Raw genomic sequence first — 20654 nt, forward strand, 5'->3', positions numbered from 1 at the left:
TCGTTCTCTGTTTCTAAAACTTCATTCTAACTCTTTTAAACTCTCTTACAATGCTTTTATTACATTCTGCACTCTTTCATTTCCTTCTCTATGAATGGTATGCTTTGTCTGTATAGCGTGCAAGAAACAATACTTTTCACTGTATACTAATACATGTGACAAAAAATCAAATCTAATATTTTCCCAAAGGTAGGGGAGTCTAAAACTAGAGGGCATAGGTTTAAGGTGAGAGGGGAGAGATACAAAAGTGTCCAGAGGGGCAATTTTCTCACACAGAGGGTGGTGAGTGCCTGGAACAAGCTGCCGGAGGTAGTAGTAGAGGCGGGGACAATTTTATATTTTATATTTTAAAAAGCATTTAGACAGTTACATGGGTACGATGGGTATAGAGGGATATGGGCCAAATGTGGGCAATTGGGATTAGCTTAGTGGTTAAAAAAAAGGGCGTGGACAAGTTGGGCCGAAGGGCCTGTTTCCGTGCTGACTCATTCGTTAATATTAATTCATTTTTCTGGGATGGTTAGGAATGTTTTCATTGCTTGAAAAAGAGCATTAAAAAGCATTAAATTTTTGAGGGACGGGTTGTGTGATCAGTAAAGTCAGAGGGATTTAAAGGTCAAACCCCCCACATCGATGAAAAAAACAATTATTTTGAGTTGAACATTACTGATCCCGTGGTGATTATAGAATCTCAGGACGATGAGAAGCAGGAAAAGGTGCCAGATTTTAAAAGATGTATAAATTCAAAGGATAAATGGGGATCATATGACCGGTGTCCTCTGAGGAGCGGCACGGTGGCACAGTGGTTAGCACTGCTGCCTCATAGCTCCAGGGGCCTGGGTTCGATTCCCGGGTTGGCTCACTGTGCGGAATCTGCGCATTCTCCCCCGTGTCCGCGTGGGTTTCCTCCGGAGGCTCCGGTTTCCCCCCACAGTCCAAAGATGAGCGGGTTAGGTCGGTTGGCCGTGCTAAATTGCCCCTTAGAGTCCCAGGATATGTAGGTTAGTGGGGTTAGGGTGGGATTGTTGCCGGGAAAGACTCGATGGGCTGAATGGCCTCCTTCTGCACTGTGGGAATTCTATGATTTTAAAATTGACCTTTTGGTTAATTGAAATTGAATATGAATGATCCGACGGTGATTATAGAATCTCGGGACGGTGACAATGTACCAGAAAAGGGCCCTGTTTAAAAAGATGTATAAATTACAAGGGGTAAATTGGGGGTCACGTCCTCTGTGACCTCTGAGGATGTTCGAGGTCAAGATTCCCCAGTGATTAAAACAATGAGATGTTGATTATTTTTAGTCAAAGATGAATTATTCTGCACCAAGTATAAAATGTGAGGTGAAAAAAAACCAGATAAATTTAAAAAATATCAACATATAAAACTTGAAGGGCAATGGGGGGTCATGTGACCACGTGACGTCACGGGGTTACCAAAGGTCAAGGCGCCAAATTGACGCGAAAATCAGCTGCTGAGTATTTTTAACGGAAGATTATTGATTTTGTGACGATGACAAATGGGGAAAAAAAAAAGCAGAAAGGCGGCGGCAGATTTAAAAAGATTAACGGGCGGAGGGTCAAAGGGCGGTCAGGTGATCCCATGACGTCAGCGGCCGGTCAGGGCCCGGCTCTGGATGTGTTTGATGGGGATGATTGTTCTGGGCGGGGCTTCCCGGGGGGGGGGGCGGGGCTTCCCGGGGGGGGCGGGGCTTCCCGGGAGGGGGGCGGGGCGGGGGGGGCGGGGCTTCCCGGGAGGGGGGCGGGGGGGGCGCGCGGCTGGATGTGGGCCTGGCTGCCCCGCCCCCCCCCCCCCCATTCCCGGCGTGCCCCGCGCGCTGCTATATCAGGCGGACGGGCGGATGCAGCGCTTCACTCGGCGGCGGGAGGGCAGCGGGAACGGAGGTGGGCGGGGGCGCCGCGCTGCTGCTGCGGGAGGGACAGGCCTGAGGCCTACAACACCTCCCATACAGGGAGGACTCCTCACTCCCATTGAGAGGGAGGCCCTTCCTCCGGAGATGGGGGAGGGGGAGGGGGGAGGGGATTGAAATGTCAGCTGGGAACCTCTGTGGGTGGGGTGTGGGATCTTGCTGTGTACCTGGTGTCAATATGTCATTTACTGGGTGGGTGGGTGGGAGGGAGGGGGGTGAGGATTACTGAGGCCTTCTCTCCTGCCCCCACTCCCCTATCTACCTGTTTGCGGAGGTTTGGATTTGGTCTTGTTGTATTGTGGGATCTTGCTATGCATCTGTGCCAATATGGGGTGGGGTGGGGTGGGGCGGGGCGGGGGGGCGGTTTGAGGATTACTGAGGCCATGTCAGCCCCTCCCTCATCCCCTCCATCGGGGTGTATTTTTTTCACTGCCCTGAGGGTGGTGCTTCCTGCTTGTCCTGATTTGGGATCTTTCTGTGTAACAGGTCGAGTCCCATTTGGGGGGGGGGGGTAATATGGAAGCTGGGTCACCCATTCTCTCTCCTGGGGGGGTGGTGTTGGGGTGAGTCCTGCATTATTCTCTGGGATCTTGCTGTGCCCTGGGTGCTATGTTGTCAGTGGGGGGTGGGGGGGGGGGGGGAGGGGGGGGGGAGGAATTCTGTGAGTCAATCCCCCCCCCCTACCCCAATCTCCTCCCCCAGCCTGCATCAGGGTCACGCTTGTAATTCTGTGGGATCTTGCTGTGTGTATTGGGGGGGGGGGAGCAGCCTCCATGGGGGCTCCTGCTTCAGTGCAAGCCGTCTCACTCTGTTGCACTCCCCTTCCCCACTGTGCTCTTGGGAGGTGTCACTCGTTTGCTTGTTGGGATCGTGCTGTGCATATGACTGCCCTGACCCCTGTTTCGCCCCCCCCCCCCCCCCCATTCCGGGACACACTCCCAGCGAATGTGGGGCTGAGGGATCCTCCCTGTATGTGATCTCGCCAGGTGACAAAATAGCAGCTGGGTGTTTGCTGGGGGGGGTGACTGGGAGGGAGAGGTTGTGAGGTTCAGGGCTGCCTGTGTTACAGCCTGTCCTTCCCACCCCCAGCTCTCTTTCCCCCATCCTGCCTCGTTCCGGATCTTTCACCGACCTGTTTAATCCTGCCCTCTAACCCTCTTTCTCCCCTTTCCCCTCCAGATAACACGTCCAGAACATGGCTACCATCCAAGAACGGATCAAGAGCTATAAGACAGCGCCGTTCGATGCACGGTTCCCCAACACGAACCAAACTCGTAACTGTTATCAGAACTACCTGGGTAAGCGCAGTACTGGTGGGGTCGGGTCTGTAACACTGGGGTACAGTACTGGTGGGGACAGGTCTGTCACTGTATAACACTGGGGTACAGTACTGGTGGGGACAGGTCTGTCACTGTATAACACTGGGGTACAGTACTGGTGGGGACAGGTCTGTCACTGTATAACACTGGGGTACAGTACTGGTGGGGACAGGTCTGTCACTGTATAACACTGGGGTACAGTACTGGTGGGGACAGGTCTGTCACTGTATAACACTGGGGTACAGTACTGGTGGGGACAGGTCTGTCACTGTATAACACTGGGGTACAGTACTGGTGGGGACAGGTCTGTCACTGTATAACACTGGGGTACAGTACTGGTGGGGATGGGTCTGTCACTGTATAACACTGGGGTACAGTACTGGTGGGGACGGGTCTGTCACTGTATAACACTGGGGTACAGTACTGGTGGGGACAGGTCTGTCACTGTATAACACTGGGGTACAGTACTGGTGGGGACAGGTCTGTCACTGTATAACACTGGGGTACAGTACTGGTGGGGATGGGTCTGTCACTGTATAACACTGGGGTACAGTACTGGTGGGGACGGGTCTGTCACTGTATAACACTGGGGTACAGTACTGGTGGGGACAGGTCTGTCACTGTATAACACTGGGGTGCAGTACTGGTGGGGACAGGTCTGTCACTGTATAACACTGGGGTACAGTACTGGTGGGGATGGGTCTGTCGCTGTATAACACTGGGGTACAGTACTGGTGGGGACGGGTCTGTCGCTGTATAACACTGGGGTACAGTACTGGTGGGGACAGGTCTGTCACTGTATAACACTGGGGTACAGTACTGGTCTGTATAACTGGGGGTACAGTACTTGGTGGGAGAGGTGGTCTGTGTAACACGGGTACAGTACTGGTGGGAGGGTCTGTGTAACACTGGGGTACAGTACTGGTGGGAGGGTCTGTGTAACACTGGGGTACAGTACTGGTGGGAGGGTCTGTGTAACACGGGTACAGTACTGGTGGGAGGGTCTGTGTAACACTGGGGTACAGTACTGGTGGGAGGGTCTGTGTAACACTGGGGTACAGTACTGGTGGGGGAGGGTCTGTGTAACACGGGTACAGTACTGGTGGAGGGTCTGTGTAACACGGGGTACAGTACTGGTGGGAGGGTCTGTGTAACACTGGGGTACAGTACTGGTGGGAGGGTCCTGTGTAACACTGGGGACGCAGGTGGGTCAGTAACAGTTGAATTTTATCTGACAGATTTCTATCGATGTCAAAAAGCCCTTTCAGCAACTGGCAAAGATGTCTCACTCTGTAACTGGTTCCACAAGGTCTACAAGTCCCTCTGTCCAATGTCCTGGGTAAGATGAGTTTTTAATTTAATACTCGAGGATTTGAGCTTCATAATCCAGGCCGACACTCCCCCCGGTGCCAGTACTGAGGGAGTGCTGCACTGTCAGAGGGTCAGTACTGAGGGAGTGCCGCACTGTCAGAGGGTCAGTGCTGAGGGAGTGCTGCACTGTCAGAGGGTCAGTACTGAGGGAGTGCCGCACTGTCAGAGGGTCAGTACTGAGGGAGTGCCGCACTGTCAGAGGGTCAGTGCTGAGGGAGTGCCGCACTGTCAGAGGGTCAGTGCTGAGGGAGTGCCGCACTGTCAGAGGGTCAGCACTGAGGGAGTGCCGCACTGTCAGAGGGTCAGCACTGAGGGAGTGCCGCACTGTCAGAGGGTCAGTACTGAGGGAGTGCTGCACTGTCAGAGGGTCAGTACTGAGGGAGTGCCGCACTGTCAGAGGGTCAGTACTGAGGGAGTGCCGCACTGTCGGGGGTCAGTACTGAGGGGGTGCTGCACTGTCGGGGGTAGATGTCTATACAGCACAGGAACAGGCCCTTCGGCCCTCCCAAGCCTGCACTGCTCATGATGCCTAAACTAAGACGGTCTGCACTTAGAGTCCATATCCTTCATTCCCGTCCCATTCATGTATTTGTCTAGTTGCCCCTTAAATGCTGCCATTGTACCTCCTCCCACCACCTCCCCGGGCAGCGCGTTCCAGACACTCACCACCCCTCTTTATTTGGTTTGACCTAAAAAAAGGGCAAAACAAAAAGCTTGTCTTGCCCATCTCCAAACCTTGCCCCTCGCCACCTTAAACCTGTGCCCCTGAGTAATTGACTCTTCCACCCTGGGGAAAAAGTTTCTGACTATCCACTCTGTCCATGCCCCTCATAATCTTGTAAACTTCTACCAGGTCGCCCCTCAACCTCTGTCGTTCCAGTGAGAACAAACCAAGTTTCTCCAACCTCTCCTCATAGCTAATGCCCTCCATACCAGGCAACATCCTGGTAAATCTTTTCTGTACCCTCTCCAAAGCCTCCACATCCTTCTGGTAGTGTGGCGACCAGAATTGAACACTATATTCCAAGTGCGGCCTAACTAAGGTTCTATAAAGCTGCAACATGACTTGCCAATTTTTAAACTCAATACCGCCGGCCGATGAAGGTAAGCGTGTCGTATGCCTTCTTGACTACCTTATCCCTTGGGCCAGCGCTGAGGGGGTACTGGGTTGGGGGGGGGATGGGGTATTGTAGCATGTGTGGTTATGGATTACTGTGAGTTGATGAATCTCTCTCTCTCTCTCTCTCTCTCTGAGCAGGTCAGTAAGTGGGATGACCAGCGTGAAGCCGGGACCTTCGCTGGCAAGATCTAGAGTGCCATATACCATGAGCCCCATGCCTGCCAAGCTCGTCCCCCCCTTTCCCCCTCCCTGGTGATGTCGCTGCATCAACACAGGCTGTCTGAATACAGGGGACCTAACTGCAACCCCCCACCCCCTCACCCCACCCTATTTAAATGAGTTGTTGTGCTTGAACTATTCCTGTTACAATCTCCAGAAATAAAGGCTGCAAATGGCCACTTGCTACATTGAACAATTGTGTCTCTGTCTGTCTGACTACACCACAAAACAGGCCCTTCGGCCCCACAGTTGTGTCGAACATATCCCTACCTTTAGGCCTACCTATAACCCTCCATCCTATTAAGTCCCATGTACTCATCCAGGAGTCTCTCAAAGACCCTATTGAGTTTGCCTCCACTACCACTGACGGAAGCCGATTCCACTCGCCCACCACCCTCTGTGTGAAAAACTTCCCCCTAACATTTCCCCTGTACCTACCCCCCAGCACCTTAAACCTGTGTCCTCTCGTAGCAGACATTTCCACCCCTGGGAAAAAGCCTCAGAGTCCCACCCGATCTATGCCTCTCAACATCTTATACACCTCTATTAGGTCCCCTCTCATCCTACGTCTCTTCAAGGAGAAAGACCGAGCTCCCTCAGCCTATCCTCATAAGGCATGCCACTCAATCCAGGCAACATCCTTGTAAATCTCCTCTGCACCCTTTCAATCTTTCCACATCCTTCCTGTAATGAGGTGACCAGAACTGAGCGCAATACTCCAAGTGGGGTCTGACGAGGGTCTTATATAGCTGCATCATTATCCCCGGACTCCTGAACTCAATCCCTCGATTGATAAAGGCCAGCACACCATACGCCTTCTTAACCACCTCCTCCACCTGCGGGGCCGATTTTAGAGTCCTATGGATCCGGACCCCAAGGTCCTTCTGATCCTCTACAGTACTAAAAGTCTTTCCCTTTATATTGTACTCCTTCATCCCATTTGACCTGCCAAAATGGACCACTATGCATTTATCTAGGTTGAAGTCCATCTGCCACTTTCTCCGCCCAGTCTTGCATCCTATCTATGTCCCTCTGTAACTTCTGACATCCCTCCAGACTATCCACAACCCCACCAACCTTCGTGTCGTCGGCCAAACTTACCAACCCATCCCTCCACTTCCTCATCCAGGTCATTTGTGAAAATGACAAACAGCAAGGGTCCCAGAACAGATCCCTGGGGCACTCCACTGGTGACCGACCTCCAATTAGAAAAAGACCAATCTATACCCACTCTCTCTTTCCTTTGGGCAAGCCAGTTCTGGATCCACAGGGCAGCAGCCCCTTGGATCCCATGCCCTCTCACTTTTTCTAGAAGCCTTGCATGGGGGACCTTATCGAACGCCTTGCTAAAATCCATATAAACCACATCTACCGCTTTCCCTTCGTCAATGTGTTTAGTCACATTTTCAAAGAACTCCACCAGGCTCGTAAGGCACGATCTGCCTTTGACAAAGCCGTGCTGAGTATTTTTGAGCATACTAAACCTCTCCAAATGCTCATAAATCTTGTCCCTCAGGATCTTCTCCATCAGCTTACCCACCACTGAGGTTAGACTCACCGGTCGGTAATTACCTGGCTATCCCTATTCCCCTTCTTGAAAATAGGAACCACATCCGCAATCCTCCAATCCTCCGGCACCTCTCCCGTCTCCATCGACGACGCAAAGATCATCGCCAGAGGTTCTGCAATCTCTTCCCTCGTCTCCCACAGTAACCTGGGATACATCCCATCCGGACCCGGCGACTTATCTTCTTTTGATGCCATTCAAAGATTCCAGCACAACCCTCTTTGTTAAAGTCCACATACTCAATCCTTTCAGTCCACCGCAAGCCCGCAGTACATCCACCAGGTCCTTCTCCTCTGTGAAAACCGAGGCAAAATACTCATTAAGCACCTCTCCCATTTCTACTGGTTCTGTACTGATTTTCCCGCCTTCACCTTTTATAGGCCCTATTCCTTCACGTCTCATCCCCGTCTCCCTCAATGCCCCACCCTCTGCACCTATCTGGAAGCGGGTGGGGGGAGGGGGGACTGCGGGTGGGGGGGGAGGGGGACTGAGGGTGGAGGGGGGGGGACTGAGGGTGGAGGGGGGGGGACTGAGGGTGGAGGGGGGGGGACTGAGGGTGGGAGGGGGGGGACTGAGGGTGGAGGGGGGGGGGACTGAGGGTGGAGGAGGGGGGGACTGAGGGTGGAGGAGGGAGGGGGACTGAGGGTGGAGGGGGGGACTGAGGGTGGAGGGGGGGGACTGAGGGGTGGAGGGGGGGACTGAGGTGGAGGGGGGGGACTGAGGGTGGAGGGGGGGGGACTGAGGGTGGAGGGGGGGGACTGAGGGTGGAGGGGGGGACTGAGGGGGAGGGGGGGGGACTGAGGGTGGAGGGGGGGACTGAGGGTGGAGGGGGGGGACTGAGGGTGGAGGGGGGGGGACTGAGGGTGGAGGGGGGGACTGAGGGTGGAGGGGGGGGACTGAGGGTGGAGGGGGGGGACTGAGGGTGGAGGGGGGGGACTGAGGGTGGAGGGGGGGGGGACTGAGGGTGGAGGGGGGGGGACTGAGGGTGGAGGGGGGGGGACTGAGGGTGGAGGGGGGGGACTGAGGGTGGAGGGGGGGGACTGAGGGTGGAGGGGGGGACTGAGGGTGGAGGGGGGGGACTGAGGGTGGAGGGGGGGGACTGAGGGTGGAGGGGGGGGACTGAGGGGGGGGGGAGGGGGGACTGAGGGTGGAGGGAGGGGGAGAGGGGGGGAGTGAGGGGGGAGGGGGGACTGAGGGTGGAGGAGGGGGGTTGAGGGGGGGAGGGGGGGGTTGAGGGGGGAGGGGGGGACTGAGGGTGAAGGGAGGGGGGACTGAGGGTGGAGGGAGGGGGGGACAGAGGGGGGACTGGGGGTGAGGGGGCACTCTGTGGTCAGGAGGAATCAGGAGAATGACCTCCAGGCAATGCTGTGTTTTACCAGCAGTGAGACAGGAAACCGGTTGGACCGGCTGTGTCTCGTAACCCAAGTCCCAAGGACATTGGAGCGATTCACTGCAGCAACTCTGAAACTTAGCAACCGAACTGGGTCAAACTGGAACAGCAGGGGAGATTCCACCACACTGCCACAAACTGCCTCGAATACAATAAGCATTCATGACTCGCTTCTGTAACAGTGTACAAAAATGTCTCAAAGAGAACTCCCAGGGCACCGACTATCAAACACCGCCTGACCCCCAGACTCAGCAGGAGATATCAGGGAGAGGAGCCCAGAAACACAGTCACACAGGGTTCAATGGGCAAGAGGGGTGGAGAGCTTCACAGAGAGAGTTCCAGAGCTCAGGGCCCCCCAGGCAGCTGAAGGCAGGACTGCCAATGGCAGAGCGATGGGAATCGGAGTGCAGAGATCTCGGAGGGTTCTAGGAGGTTACAGAGATAGAGAGAGGGAAGCTTCACTCTGTATCGAGCCCTGTGCTGTCCCTGTCCTGGGAGTGTTTGATGGGGACAGTGTTGAGGGAGCTTTACTCTGTATCGAGCCCTGTGCTGTCCCTGTCCTGGGAGTGTTTGATGGGGGACAGTGTTGAGGGAGCTTTACTCTGTATCGAGCCCTGTGCTGTACCTGTCCTGGGAGTGTTTGATGGGGGACAGTGTAGAGGGGGCTTTACTCTGTATCTAACCCCGTGCTGTACCTGTCCTGGGAGTGTTTGATGGGGGACAGTGTAGAGGGAGCTTTACTCTGTATCTAACCCCGTGCTGTACCTGTCCTGGGAGTGTTTGATGGGGACAGTGTAGAGGGGGCTTTACTCTGTATCTAACCCTGTGCTGTACCTGTCCTGGGAGTGTTTGATGGGGACAGTGTAGAGGGGGCTTTACTCTGTATCTAACCCTGTGCTGTACCTGTCCTGGGAGTGTTTGATGGGGGACAGTGTAGAGGGAGCTTTACTCTGTATCTAACCCCGTGCTGTCCCTGTCCTGGGAGTGTTTGATGGGGGACAGTGTAGAGGGAGCTTTACTCTGTATCTAACCCCGTGCTGTATCTGTCCTGGGAGTGTTTGATGGGGACAGTGCAGAGGGAGCTTTACTCTGTATCTAACCCCGTGCTGTACCTGTCCTGGGAGTGTTTGATGGGGGACAGTGTAGAGGGAGCTTTACTCTGTATCTAACCCCGTGCAGTCCCTGTCCTGGGAGTGTTTGAGGGACAGTGTAGAGGGAGCTTTACTCTGTATCTAACCCCATGCTGTCCCTGTCCTGGGAGTGTTTGATGGGGACAGTGTAGAGGGAGCTTTACTCTGTATCTAACCCCGTGCTGTACCTGTCCTGGGAGTGTTTGATGGGGACAGTGCAGAGGGAGCTTTACTCTATCTAACCCCGTGCTGTAGCTGTCCTGGAGTGTTTGATGGCGGACAGTGTAGAGGGAGCTTTACTCTGTATCTAACCCCGTGCTGTCCCTGTCCGGGGAGTGTTTGATGAGTACAGTGTCGAGGGAGCTTTACTCTGTATCTAACCCCGTGCTGTACCTGTCCTGGGAGTGTTTGATGGGGACAGTGTGGAGGGAGCTTTACTCTGTATCTAACCCCGTGCTGTACCTGTCCTGGGAGTGTTTGATGGGAGACAGTGCAGAGGGAGCTTTACTCTGTATCTAACCCCGTGCTGTACCTGTCCGGGGAGTGTTTGATGGGGGGACAGTGCAGAGGGAGCTTTACTCTGTATCTAACCCCGTGCTGTACCTGTCCTGGGAGTGTTTGATGGGGGACAGTGCAGAGGGAGCTTTACTCTGTATCTAACCCCGTGCTGTACCTGTCCTGGGAGTGTTTGATGGGGACAGTGTAGAGGGAGCTTTACTCTGTATCTAACCCCGTGCTGTACCTGTCCTGGGAGTGTTTGATGGGGACAGTGTGGAGGGAGCTTTACTCTGTATCTAACCCCGTGCTGTACCTGTCCGGGGAGTGTTTGATGGGGGACAGTGCAGAGGGAGCTTTACTCTGTATCTAACCCCGTGCTGTACCTGTCCTGGGAGTGTTTGATGGGGGACAGTGCAGAGGGAGCTTTACTCTGTATCTAACCCCGTGCTGTACCTGTCCTGGGAGTGTTTGATGGGGGACAGTGCAGAGGGAGCTTTACTCTGTATCTAACCCCGTGCTGTACCTGTCCTGGGAGTGTTTGATGGGGTCAGTGTAGAGGGAGCTTTACTCTGTATCTAACCCCGTGCTGTACCTGTCCTGGGAGTGTTTGATGGGGGGACAGTGCAGAGGGATGTGCAGACACCAAAATTGCAAATCTCAGTTCGATTTATTAAGAAAATAGATCAGCTGGAGACACAAAAATAATCAGTGCTGCCTCGCTGAGGCAGAATACATTCCCGTCAGTCTGATTGGACCCTGATTCCCAAAAATAAATGTCCCCCTTCCCCCCCTGGACAGAGGAACGGAGGGGGTTGGGGAAAAGACATCTAATTTGTTTCTTAGATTGACAGTGTGAGTGAACGGGCTGATAGAAAGATCCCCCTGTCCTCGGGGAGGTGACACATCGACAGCGTCAGTGCTGAACATTCTCTGGAAGATGGTTTCCTCTCTCGGACCCCAGGAGCCGCCTCTCTCTCTCTCCCATTCCTTCGTCACCTTTGCATCCTCGATATAATGAGGTGGCTTCGTTCTGATTTCAGCCTCACCGAACTCCTGTCTCCCACCTCGCTGTCCACACCTGTACAGGGCACCCCATGCGGGAGACATTTTTAAACATCTTCATTTCATCGTCTCACAAGTCGGCTGACATTAACACTGCAATGAAGTGACTGTGAAAATCCCCTAGTCGCCACACTCCGGCGCCTGTTCGGGTCAAATGCATCCTAACCAGCACGTCTTTCGGACTGTGGGAGGAATCCGGAGCACCCGGAGGAAACCCACGCAGACACGGGGAGAATGTGCAAACTGCACACAGACAGTGACCCGAGCCGGGAATCGAACCCGGGTCCCTGGAGCTGTGAAGCAGCAGTGCTAACCACTGTGACACCCCCCCACACTGCTGGCCCAGGTTTGGGGAGTGACGGGTATGTAGGATGCTCGATGCTCCGTCCGAGAGGCTCCCGTCTACCTCACCCACAGCGAGTGAGAGACTCCCGTTTCCCTCACCCACAGCGAGTGAGAGACTCCCGTCTCCCTCACCCACAGCGAGTGAGAGACTCCCGTCTCCCTCACCCACAGCGAGTGAGAGACTCCCGTCTCCCTCACCCACAGCGAGTGAGAGACTCCCGTCTCCCTCACCCACAGCGAGTGAGAGACTCCCGTCTCCCTCACCCACAGCGAGTGAGAGACTCCCGTCTCCCTCACCCACAGCGAGTGAGAGACTCCCGTCTCCCTCACCCACAGCGAGTGAGAGACTCCCGTCTCCCTCACCCACAGCGAGTGAGAGACTCCCGTCTCCCTCACCCACAGCGAGTGAGAGACTCCCGTCTCCCTCACCCACAGCGAGTGAGAGACTCCCGTCTCCCTCACTACCCTCACCCACAGCGAGTGAGAGACTCCCGTCTCCCTCACTACCCTCACCCACAGCGAGTGAGAGACTCCCGTCTCCCTCACACAGCGAGTGAGAGACTCCCGTCTCCCTCACTACCCTCACCCACAGCGAGTGAGAGACTCCCGTCTCCCTCACTACCCTCACCCACAGCGAGCGAGAGACTCCCGACTCCCTCACCCACAGCGAGCGAGAGACTCCCGACTCACTCACCCACAGCGAGCGAGAGACTCCCGACTCCCTCACCCACAGCGAGTGAGAGACTCCCGTCACCCTCACTACCCTCACCCACAGCGAGTGAGAGGCTCCCGTCTCCCTCACTACCCTCACCCACAGCGAGTGAGAGACTCCCGTCTCCCTCACTACCCTCACCCACAGCGAGTGAGAGACTCCCGTCTCCCTCACCCACAGCGAGTGAGAGACTCCCGTCTCCCTCACCCACAGCGACTGAGAGACTCCCGTCCCCCTCACTACTCTCACCCACAGTGAGTGAGAGACTCCCGACTCCCTCACTACCCTCACCCACAGCGAGCGAGAGACTCCCGTCTCCCTCACTACCCCCACCCACAGCGAGTGAGAGACTCCCGTCTCCCTCAGCACCCTCACCCACAGCGAGTGAGAAACTCCCGGCTCCCTCACTACCCTCACCCACAGCGAGTGAGAGACTCCCGTCTCCCTCACTACCCCCACCCACAGCGAGTGAGAGACTCCCCTCTCCCTCACTACCCTCGCCCACAGCGAGTGAGAGACTCCCGTCTCCCTCAGCACCCTCACCCACAGCGAGTGAGAGACTCCCGGCTCCCTCACTACCCTCACCCACAGCGAGTGAGAGACTCCCGTCTCCCTCACTACCCCCACCCACAGCGAGTGAGAGACTCCCCTCTCCCTCACTACCCTCACCCACAGCGAGTGAGAGACTCCCGTCTCCCTCACTACCCTCACCCACAGCGAGTGAGAGACTCCCGTCTCCCTCACTACCCTCACCTACAGCGAGTGAGAGACTCCCATCTCCCTCACTACCCTCACCCACAGCGTGTGAGAGACTCCCGTCTCCCTCACTACCCTCACCCATAGCGAGTGAGAGACTCCCGTCACCCTCACTACCCTCACCCACAGCGAGTGAGAGACTCCCGTCTCCCTCACTACCCTCACCCACAGCGAGTGAGAGACTCCCGTCTCCCTCACCCACAGCGAGTGAGAGACTCCCGTTTCCCTCACTACCCTCACCCACAGCGAGTGAGAGACTCCCGTCTCCCTCACTACCCTCACCCACAGCGAGTGAGAGACTCCCGTCTCCCTCACTACCCTCACCCACAGCGAGTGAGAGACTCCCGTCTCCCTCACTACCCTCACCCACAGCGAGCGAGAGACTCCCTCTCCCTCACTACCCTCACCCACAGCGAGTGAGAGACTCCCCTCTCCCTCACTACCCTCACCCACAGCAAGTGAGAGACTCCCGTCTCCCTCACTACCCTCACCCACAGCGAGAGAGAGACTCCCGTCTCCCTCACTACCCTCACCCACAGCGAGTGAGAGACTCCCGTCTCCCTCACTACCCTCACCCACAGCGAGTGAGAGACTCCCGTCTCCCTCACTACCCTCACCCACAGCGATTGAGAGACTCCCGTCCCCCTCACTACCCTCACTCACAGCGAGTGAGAGACTCCCGTCTCCCTCACTACCCCCACCCACAGCGAGTGAGAGACTCCCGTCTCCCTCACTACCCTCACCCACAGCGAGTGAGAGACTCCCGTCTCCCTCACTACCCTCACCCACAGCGAGAGAGAGGCTCCCGTCTCCCTCACTCCCCTCACCCACAGCGAGTGAGAGACTCCCGTCTCCCTCACTACCCTCACCCACAGCGAGTGAGAGACTCCCGTCTCCCTCACTACCCTCACCCACAGCGAGTGAGAGACTCCCGTCTCCCTCACTACCCTCACCCACAGCGAGTGAGAGACTCCCGTCTCCCTCACTACCCTCACCCACAGCGAGTGAGAGACTCCCCTCTCCCTCACTACCCTCACCCACAGCGAGTGAGAGACTCCCCTCTCCCTCACTACCCTCACCCACAGCGAGTGAGAGACTCTCGTCTCCCTCACTACCCTCACCCACAGCGAGTGAGAGACTCCCGTCTCCCTCACTACCCTCACCCACAGCAAGTGAGAGACTCCCGTCTCCCTCACTACCCTCACCCACAGCGAGAGAGAGACTCCCGTCTCCCTCACTACCCTCACCCACAGCGAGTGAGAGACTCCCGTCTCCCTCACTACCCTCACCCACAGCGAGTGAGAGACTCCCGTCTCCCTCACTACCCTCACCCACAGCGAGTGAGGGACTCCCGTCCCCCTCACTACCCTCACTCACGGCGAGTGAGAGACTCCCGTCTCCCTCACTACCCCCACCCACAGCGAGTGAGAGACTCCTGTCTCCCTCACTACCCTCACCCACAGCGAGTGAGAGACTCCCGTCTCCCTCACAACCCTCACCCACAGCGAGTGAGAGACTCCCGTCTCCCTCACTACACACCCACAGCGAGAGAGAGACTCCCGTCTCCCTCACTACCCTCACCCACAGCGAGTGAGAGACTCCCGTCTCCCTCACTACCCTCACCCACAGCGAGTGAGAGACTCCCGTCTCCCTCACTACCCTCACCCACAGCGAGTGAGAGACTCCCGTCTCCCTCACTACCCTCACCCACAGCGAGTGAGAGACTCCCGTCTCCCTCACTACCCTCACCCACAGTGAGAGAGAGACTCCCGTCTCCCTCACTACCCTCACCCACAGCGAGTGAGAGACTCCCCTCTCCCTCACCCACAGCGAGCGAGAGACTCCCGTCTCCCTCACCCACAGCGAGCGAGAGACTCCCGTCTCCCTCACCCACAGCGAGCGAGAGACTCCCGTCTCCCTCACCCACAGCGAGCGAGAGACTCCCATCTCCCTCACCCACAGCGAGTGAGAGACTCCCGTCACCCTCACTCCCCTCACCCACAGCGAGTGAGAGACTCCCGTCTCCCTCACTACCCTCACCCACAGCGAGTGAGAGACTCCCGTCTCCCTCACTACCCTCACCCACAGCGAGTGAGAGACTCCCGTCTCCCTCACTACCCTCACCCACAGCGAGTGAGAGACTCCCGTCTCCCTCACTACCCTCACCCACAGCGAGTGAGAGACTCCCCTCTCCCTCACTACCCTCACCCACAGCGAGTGAGAGACTCCCCTCTCCCTCACTACCCTCACCCACAGCGAGTGAGAGACTCCCGTCTCCCTCACTACCCTCACCCACAGCGAGTGAGAGACTCCCGTCTCCCTCACTACCCTCACCCACAGCAAGTGAGAGACTCCCGTCTCCCTCACTACCCTCACCCACAGCGAGAGAGAGACTCCCGTCTCCCTCACTACCCTCACCCACAGCGAGTGAGAGACTCCCGTCTCCCTCACTACCCTCACCCACAGCGAGTGAGAGACTCCCGTCTCCCTCACTACCCTCACCCACAGCGAGTGAGGGACTCCCGTCCCCCTCACTACCCTCACTCACGGCGAGTGAGAGACTCCCGTCTCCCTCACTACCCCCACCCACAGCGAGTGAGAGACTCCCGTCTCCCTCACTACCCTCACCCACAGCGAGTGAGAGACTCCCGTCTCCCTCACAACCCTCACCCACAGCGAGTGAGAGACTCCCGTCTCCCTCACTACACACCCACAGCGAGAGAGAGACTCCCGTCTCCCTCACTACCCTCACCCACAGCGAGTGAGAGACTCCCGTCTCCCTCACTACCCTCACCCACAGCGAGTGAGAGACTCCCGTCACCCTCACTACCCTCACCCACAGCGAGTGAGAGACTCCCGTTTCCCTCACTACCCTCACCCACAGCGAGTGAGAGACTCCCGTCTCCCTCACTACCCTCACCCACAGCGAGTGAGAGACTCCCGTCTCCCTCACTACCCTCACCCACAGCGAGTGAGAGACTCCCGTCTCCCTCACTACCCTCACCCACAGCGAGTGAGAGACTCCCGTCTCCCTCACTACCCTCACCCACAGCGAGTGAGACTCCCGTCTCCCTCACTACCCTCACCCACAGCGAGTGAGAGACTCCCCTCTCCCTCACTACCCTCACCCACAGCGAGTGAGAGACTCCCGTCTCCCTCACTCCCCTCACCCACAGCGAGTGAGAGACTCCCGTCCCCCTCACTACCCTCACCCACAGCGAGTGAGAGACTCCTGTCTCCCTCACTACCCTCACCCACAGCGAGTGAGAGACTCCCGTCTCCCTCACTCCCCTCACCCACGGCGAGTGAGAGACTCCCGTCCCCCTCACTACCCTCACCCACAGCGAGTGAGAGACTCCCGTCTCCCTCACTACCCTCACCCACAGCGAGTGAGAGACTCCCGTCTCCCTCACTACCCTCACCCACAGCGAGTGAGAGACTCCCCTCTCCCTCACTACCCTCGCCCACAGCGAGTGAGAGACTCCCGTCTCCCTCAGCACCCTCACCCACAGCGAGCGAGAGACTCCCGTCCCCCTCACTACCCTCACCCACAGCGAGTGAGAGACTCCCGTCTCCCTCCCTCCCTCACCCACAGGGAGTGAGAGACTCCCGTCTCCCTCACTACCCTCACCCACAGCGAGTGAGAGACTCCCGTCTCCCTCACTACCCTCACCCACAGCGTGTGAGAGACTCCCGTCTCCCTCACTACCCTCACCCACAGCGAGCGAGAGACTCCCGTCCCCCTCACTACCGTCACCCACAGCGAGTGAGAGACTCCCGTCTCCCTCACTACCCTCACCCACAGCGAGTGAGAGACTCCCGTCTCCCTCACTGCCCTCACCCACAGCGAGTGAGAGACACCCGTCTCCCTCACTACCCTCACCCACAGCGAGTGAGAGACTCCCGTCTCCCTCACCCACAGCGAGTGAGAGACTCCCGTCCCCCTCACTACCCTCACCCACAGCGAGTGAGAGACTCCCGTCCCCCTCACTACCCTCACTCACAGCGAGTGAGAGACTCCCGTCTCCCCAGTCTCACCATCGCAATGCTGTTACCCACCTATCCGAAAGTTGATGTAACCTTCTCCTCCGCTCACGATCAGCTCTGAGATCCCGTTCTCGCTCGGAGCAGGGAGGGTGCTGTCTGTCGGAGACCCAACCCCCGAGTGACGGAGCTGGAACTCACTGGATAGAGAGAACGAGAGGGAGAGAGAGAGATGGGAAGCGTCACTGTGTGAGGAACTGTGCCCATCGCCAAAACCGCCCCGTTCCAGAACGTCAAGCGGCACCAATGAGTTCACGCTCGGAGGGGGAGCTTGCAGGTGGGGGTGTTCCCATGTGTCTGCTGCCCTTGTCCTTCTAGGTGGTAGAGGTGGTGGGTTTGGAAGGTGCTGTTGAAGGAGCCTTGGTGAGTCGCTGCAGTGCATCTTGTAGATGGTACACACGGCTGCCTCTGTGCGTCGGTGGTGGAGGGAGTGAGTGTTGAAGGTGGGGGTTAGCGTGTCGATCGAGCGGGGGCTGCTTTGTCCTGGATGGTGTTGAGCTTCTCGAGTGTTGTTGGGAGCCGCACTCATCCAGGCAAGTGGAGAGTATTCCATCCCACTCCTGACTTGTGTCCTTGTGGATGGTGGACAGGCTTTGGGGGGAGTCAGGAGGTGAGTTACTCTCCGCAGGATTCCCAGCCTCTGACCTGCTCTGGGAGCCACAGTATTTATACGGCTGGTCTGGTTCAGTGTCTGGTCAATGGGAACCCCCAGGATGTTGATAGTGGGGGATTCAGCGATGGGAATGCCATTGAATGTCAAGGGGGAGATGGTTAGATCCTCTCTTGTTGGAGATAGTCATTGCCTGGTGTTTGTGTGGGGTGAATGTTCCTCTCCACTTGTCAGCCCGAGCCTGGATATTGTCCAGGACTTGCTGCATTTGGACACGGACTGCTTCAGTATCTGAGGCGTTGCGAATGGTGCGCTGGCCTTTATGGCAAAGAGGATTGGATGGCCGGGATAGAGAAATCTGGCTACAATTCTCCAGGGTGTTAATGAGGCCACGTCTGGGACACTGGACCCAGTTTTGGTTTCCACATTTCACAAAGGATAGACTGACATTGGAGCCTCACAGCGAAGGGGCACTCGATTGGTCCCTGGAGGGGAGAGGGGGGAGGGGAGAGGGGAAGGGGAGAGGGGGAGGGGAGAGGGGGAGGGGAGGGGAGAGGGGGAGGAGAGGGGGAGGGGAGGGAGAGGGGAGAGGGGAGGGGAGGGAGAGGGGGAGAGGGGAGGGGAGAGGGGGAGGGAGAGGGGGAGGGGGAGGGGAGGGGAGAGGGAGGGGAGGGGAGAGGGAGAGGGGAGAGGGAAGGGGAGGGGAGAGGGGAGGGGAGGAGGGGAGAGGGGGAGGGGGAGAGGGGAGAGGAGAGGAGTGGCGGGGGGAAGCGGTTGGGAGGGGTGCGGAGGAGAAGGGAGGGTGGGAGGAGAAGGGGGGGGAGGGGGGTGGGAGAGGGGGCGGGGAGAGGGGGAGGGAAGAGGGAGGGGAGGGGAGAGGGGAGGGGAGGGGAGAGGGGAGGGGAGAGGGGAGGGGAGAGGGGGAGAGGGGAGGGGAGAGGGGGAGGGGAGAGGGGAGGGGAGTGGGGGGGAAGCGGTTGGGAGGGGTGGGGAGGGGAGGGGAAGGGAGGGGGGGGAAGGGGGTGGGAGGGGGGGGGGGATCCTACGATGAGATCCTACAGTGAGATCCTGAGTAAATCCAGTCGATATTTCCGGGAGTTTTGAAGAACGAGAGGCGATCTGGTTGAAAGCTGTAAAACTCTGAGGGGGTTTGAGAGGGAGGGAGGGAACCTGAGAGACTGTTCCCCACTGGGCAAGGGGGAATCTACAACACGGGGCGGGGGACAGCGATCATTTGGGATCGAGATGTGGAGCGAATCTCTGCACTCTCGGGTTGTGGGAATCGGGATACTCGAGAGGCCGGAATCGGAGGAGCGCAGGGATCTCGGAGGGTTGTAGGGGTTGTGGATCGCTGGAAGTCTCTGCCCCAAAGCACTGTGGCTGCTCCATCGTCAGTGACTGGGATCGACGGGACTTTTGGTCCCTCGGGGATGGGGAGGGGAATTCAGGGACATGGAGGAAGACGTGGGCGGGAAAATGGGAATCAAAACCCGAGACCGGCCAAGATCGTATTGGATGGGGTAGCATGGGGCCATGATGGGCCGAATGGCTTTCTCCTGCGCTGTCGCTGATCACGGTAAGAAGTTTAACAACACCAGGTTAAAGTCCAACAGGTTTATTTGGTAGCAAAAGCCACACAAGCTTTCGGAGCCCCAAGCCCCTTCTTCAGGTGTCCCTGATCCCCAGGAAGGTGCAACCCTACAGGAAAAATGGAACCCATTTCTAGAAAAACCAGGGAGACACTCACCCGAAACGGACGCGAAGAATCTCACGGCGTCACGGTGCCCGTGGAAGCAGATCTGCGCCGACGCCATGGCGCAGTACGGGATGGAGGGGGTGGGTGCGGCCGTCTCCGCCTGCAGTGGGTCCTCCTGGCCAGCAGGAGCGCCGTTGGCAATCCTCGGAATTGACCCTGCTGCCAGCTCTGTGGACGAGAAGGTGGGGTTGAGATAAAGGTGGGCGCTCTGCTCCCAGCACCCCCTCCCCTCCCCTCACCCCGCCATGATATCCCAGTGCGGGCATCCGGCAAACTTCCGCATCACCAACCTCTGCGCCCTTCCCCGGGGCGCTCGCCTCCAAATAGTTTCAGGCTAAGCCGGCCAGCTGGGATTTATCTCCAGGATTAAGCTGCCGCGGAAGCAGACACACGTGCCCCACCACGTCGCGGGGTGGCTCTCACTCCAGCCTCCGTCGCACTCACTCACCGGACGATAGGGGCACCGAAACGACAAATCCGGTCCCCGTGCCGATCCACAGCCGCTTGCAGATCACCGACATGGCCGACACCTGGAGGAAGGAGAGGGCCGGAGGTCCTGAGCCTGTCGAGGAGGAGGAGGAGGAGACCGGGCGTCACTCAATGGAAACACATCGGCACTCGTCACAATGAATCCACAAAGACACCAGATCCACACTCTGAACATCCCCCGATAAACATGGTCTCCCTCATCTACCCCACTGTATCCACTCCCCGCGTATCCAACCCCCTCCCCGTATCCACCCCCCTCCCTGTATCCACTCCCCCGCGTATCCACCCCACTCCCCGTATCCACCCCCCTCCCGTATCCACCCCACTCCCCGTATC

General features: G+C 57.5%; 2 protein-coding genes across 2 annotated transcripts; one reads left to right on the forward strand and one right to left on the reverse strand.

The window, feature by feature from the left end:
- Positions 1 to 1788: 1788 nt before the first annotated feature.
- LOC144488520 (cytochrome c oxidase subunit 6B1-like) lies at positions 1789 to 6150 on the forward strand. The gene is made up of 4 exons (XM_078206569.1): positions 1789 to 1904; positions 3110 to 3228; positions 4488 to 4588; positions 5879 to 6150. Exons 2-4 carry the CDS (start codon positions 3126 to 3128, stop codon positions 5930 to 5932), a joined length of 258 nt encoding a protein of 85 aa, XP_078062695.1. The 5' UTR covers positions 1789 to 1904; positions 3110 to 3125; the 3' UTR covers positions 5933 to 6150.
- A 5042-nt stretch (positions 6151 to 11192) lies between these two features.
- LOC144488519 (C-Jun-amino-terminal kinase-interacting protein 4-like) lies at positions 11193 to 20386 on the reverse strand. Its single transcript, XM_078206568.1, has 4 exons — positions 20278 to 20386; positions 19821 to 19997; positions 17479 to 17603; positions 11193 to 11622 (listed from the first exon to the last, which is right to left on the reverse strand). Exons 1-3 carry the CDS (start codon positions 20348 to 20350, stop codon positions 17518 to 17520), a joined length of 336 nt encoding a protein of 111 aa, XP_078062694.1. The 5' UTR covers positions 20351 to 20386; the 3' UTR covers positions 11193 to 11622; positions 17479 to 17517.
- Between the last annotated feature and the right edge of the window lie 268 nt (positions 20387 to 20654).

This window comes from Mustelus asterias, unplaced genomic scaffold, assembly GCF_964213995.1.
Source record: "Mustelus asterias unplaced genomic scaffold, sMusAst1.hap1.1 HAP1_SCAFFOLD_1628, whole genome shotgun sequence".
In the NCBI taxonomy this organism is placed as follows: domain Eukaryota; kingdom Metazoa; phylum Chordata; class Chondrichthyes; order Carcharhiniformes; family Triakidae; genus Mustelus; species Mustelus asterias.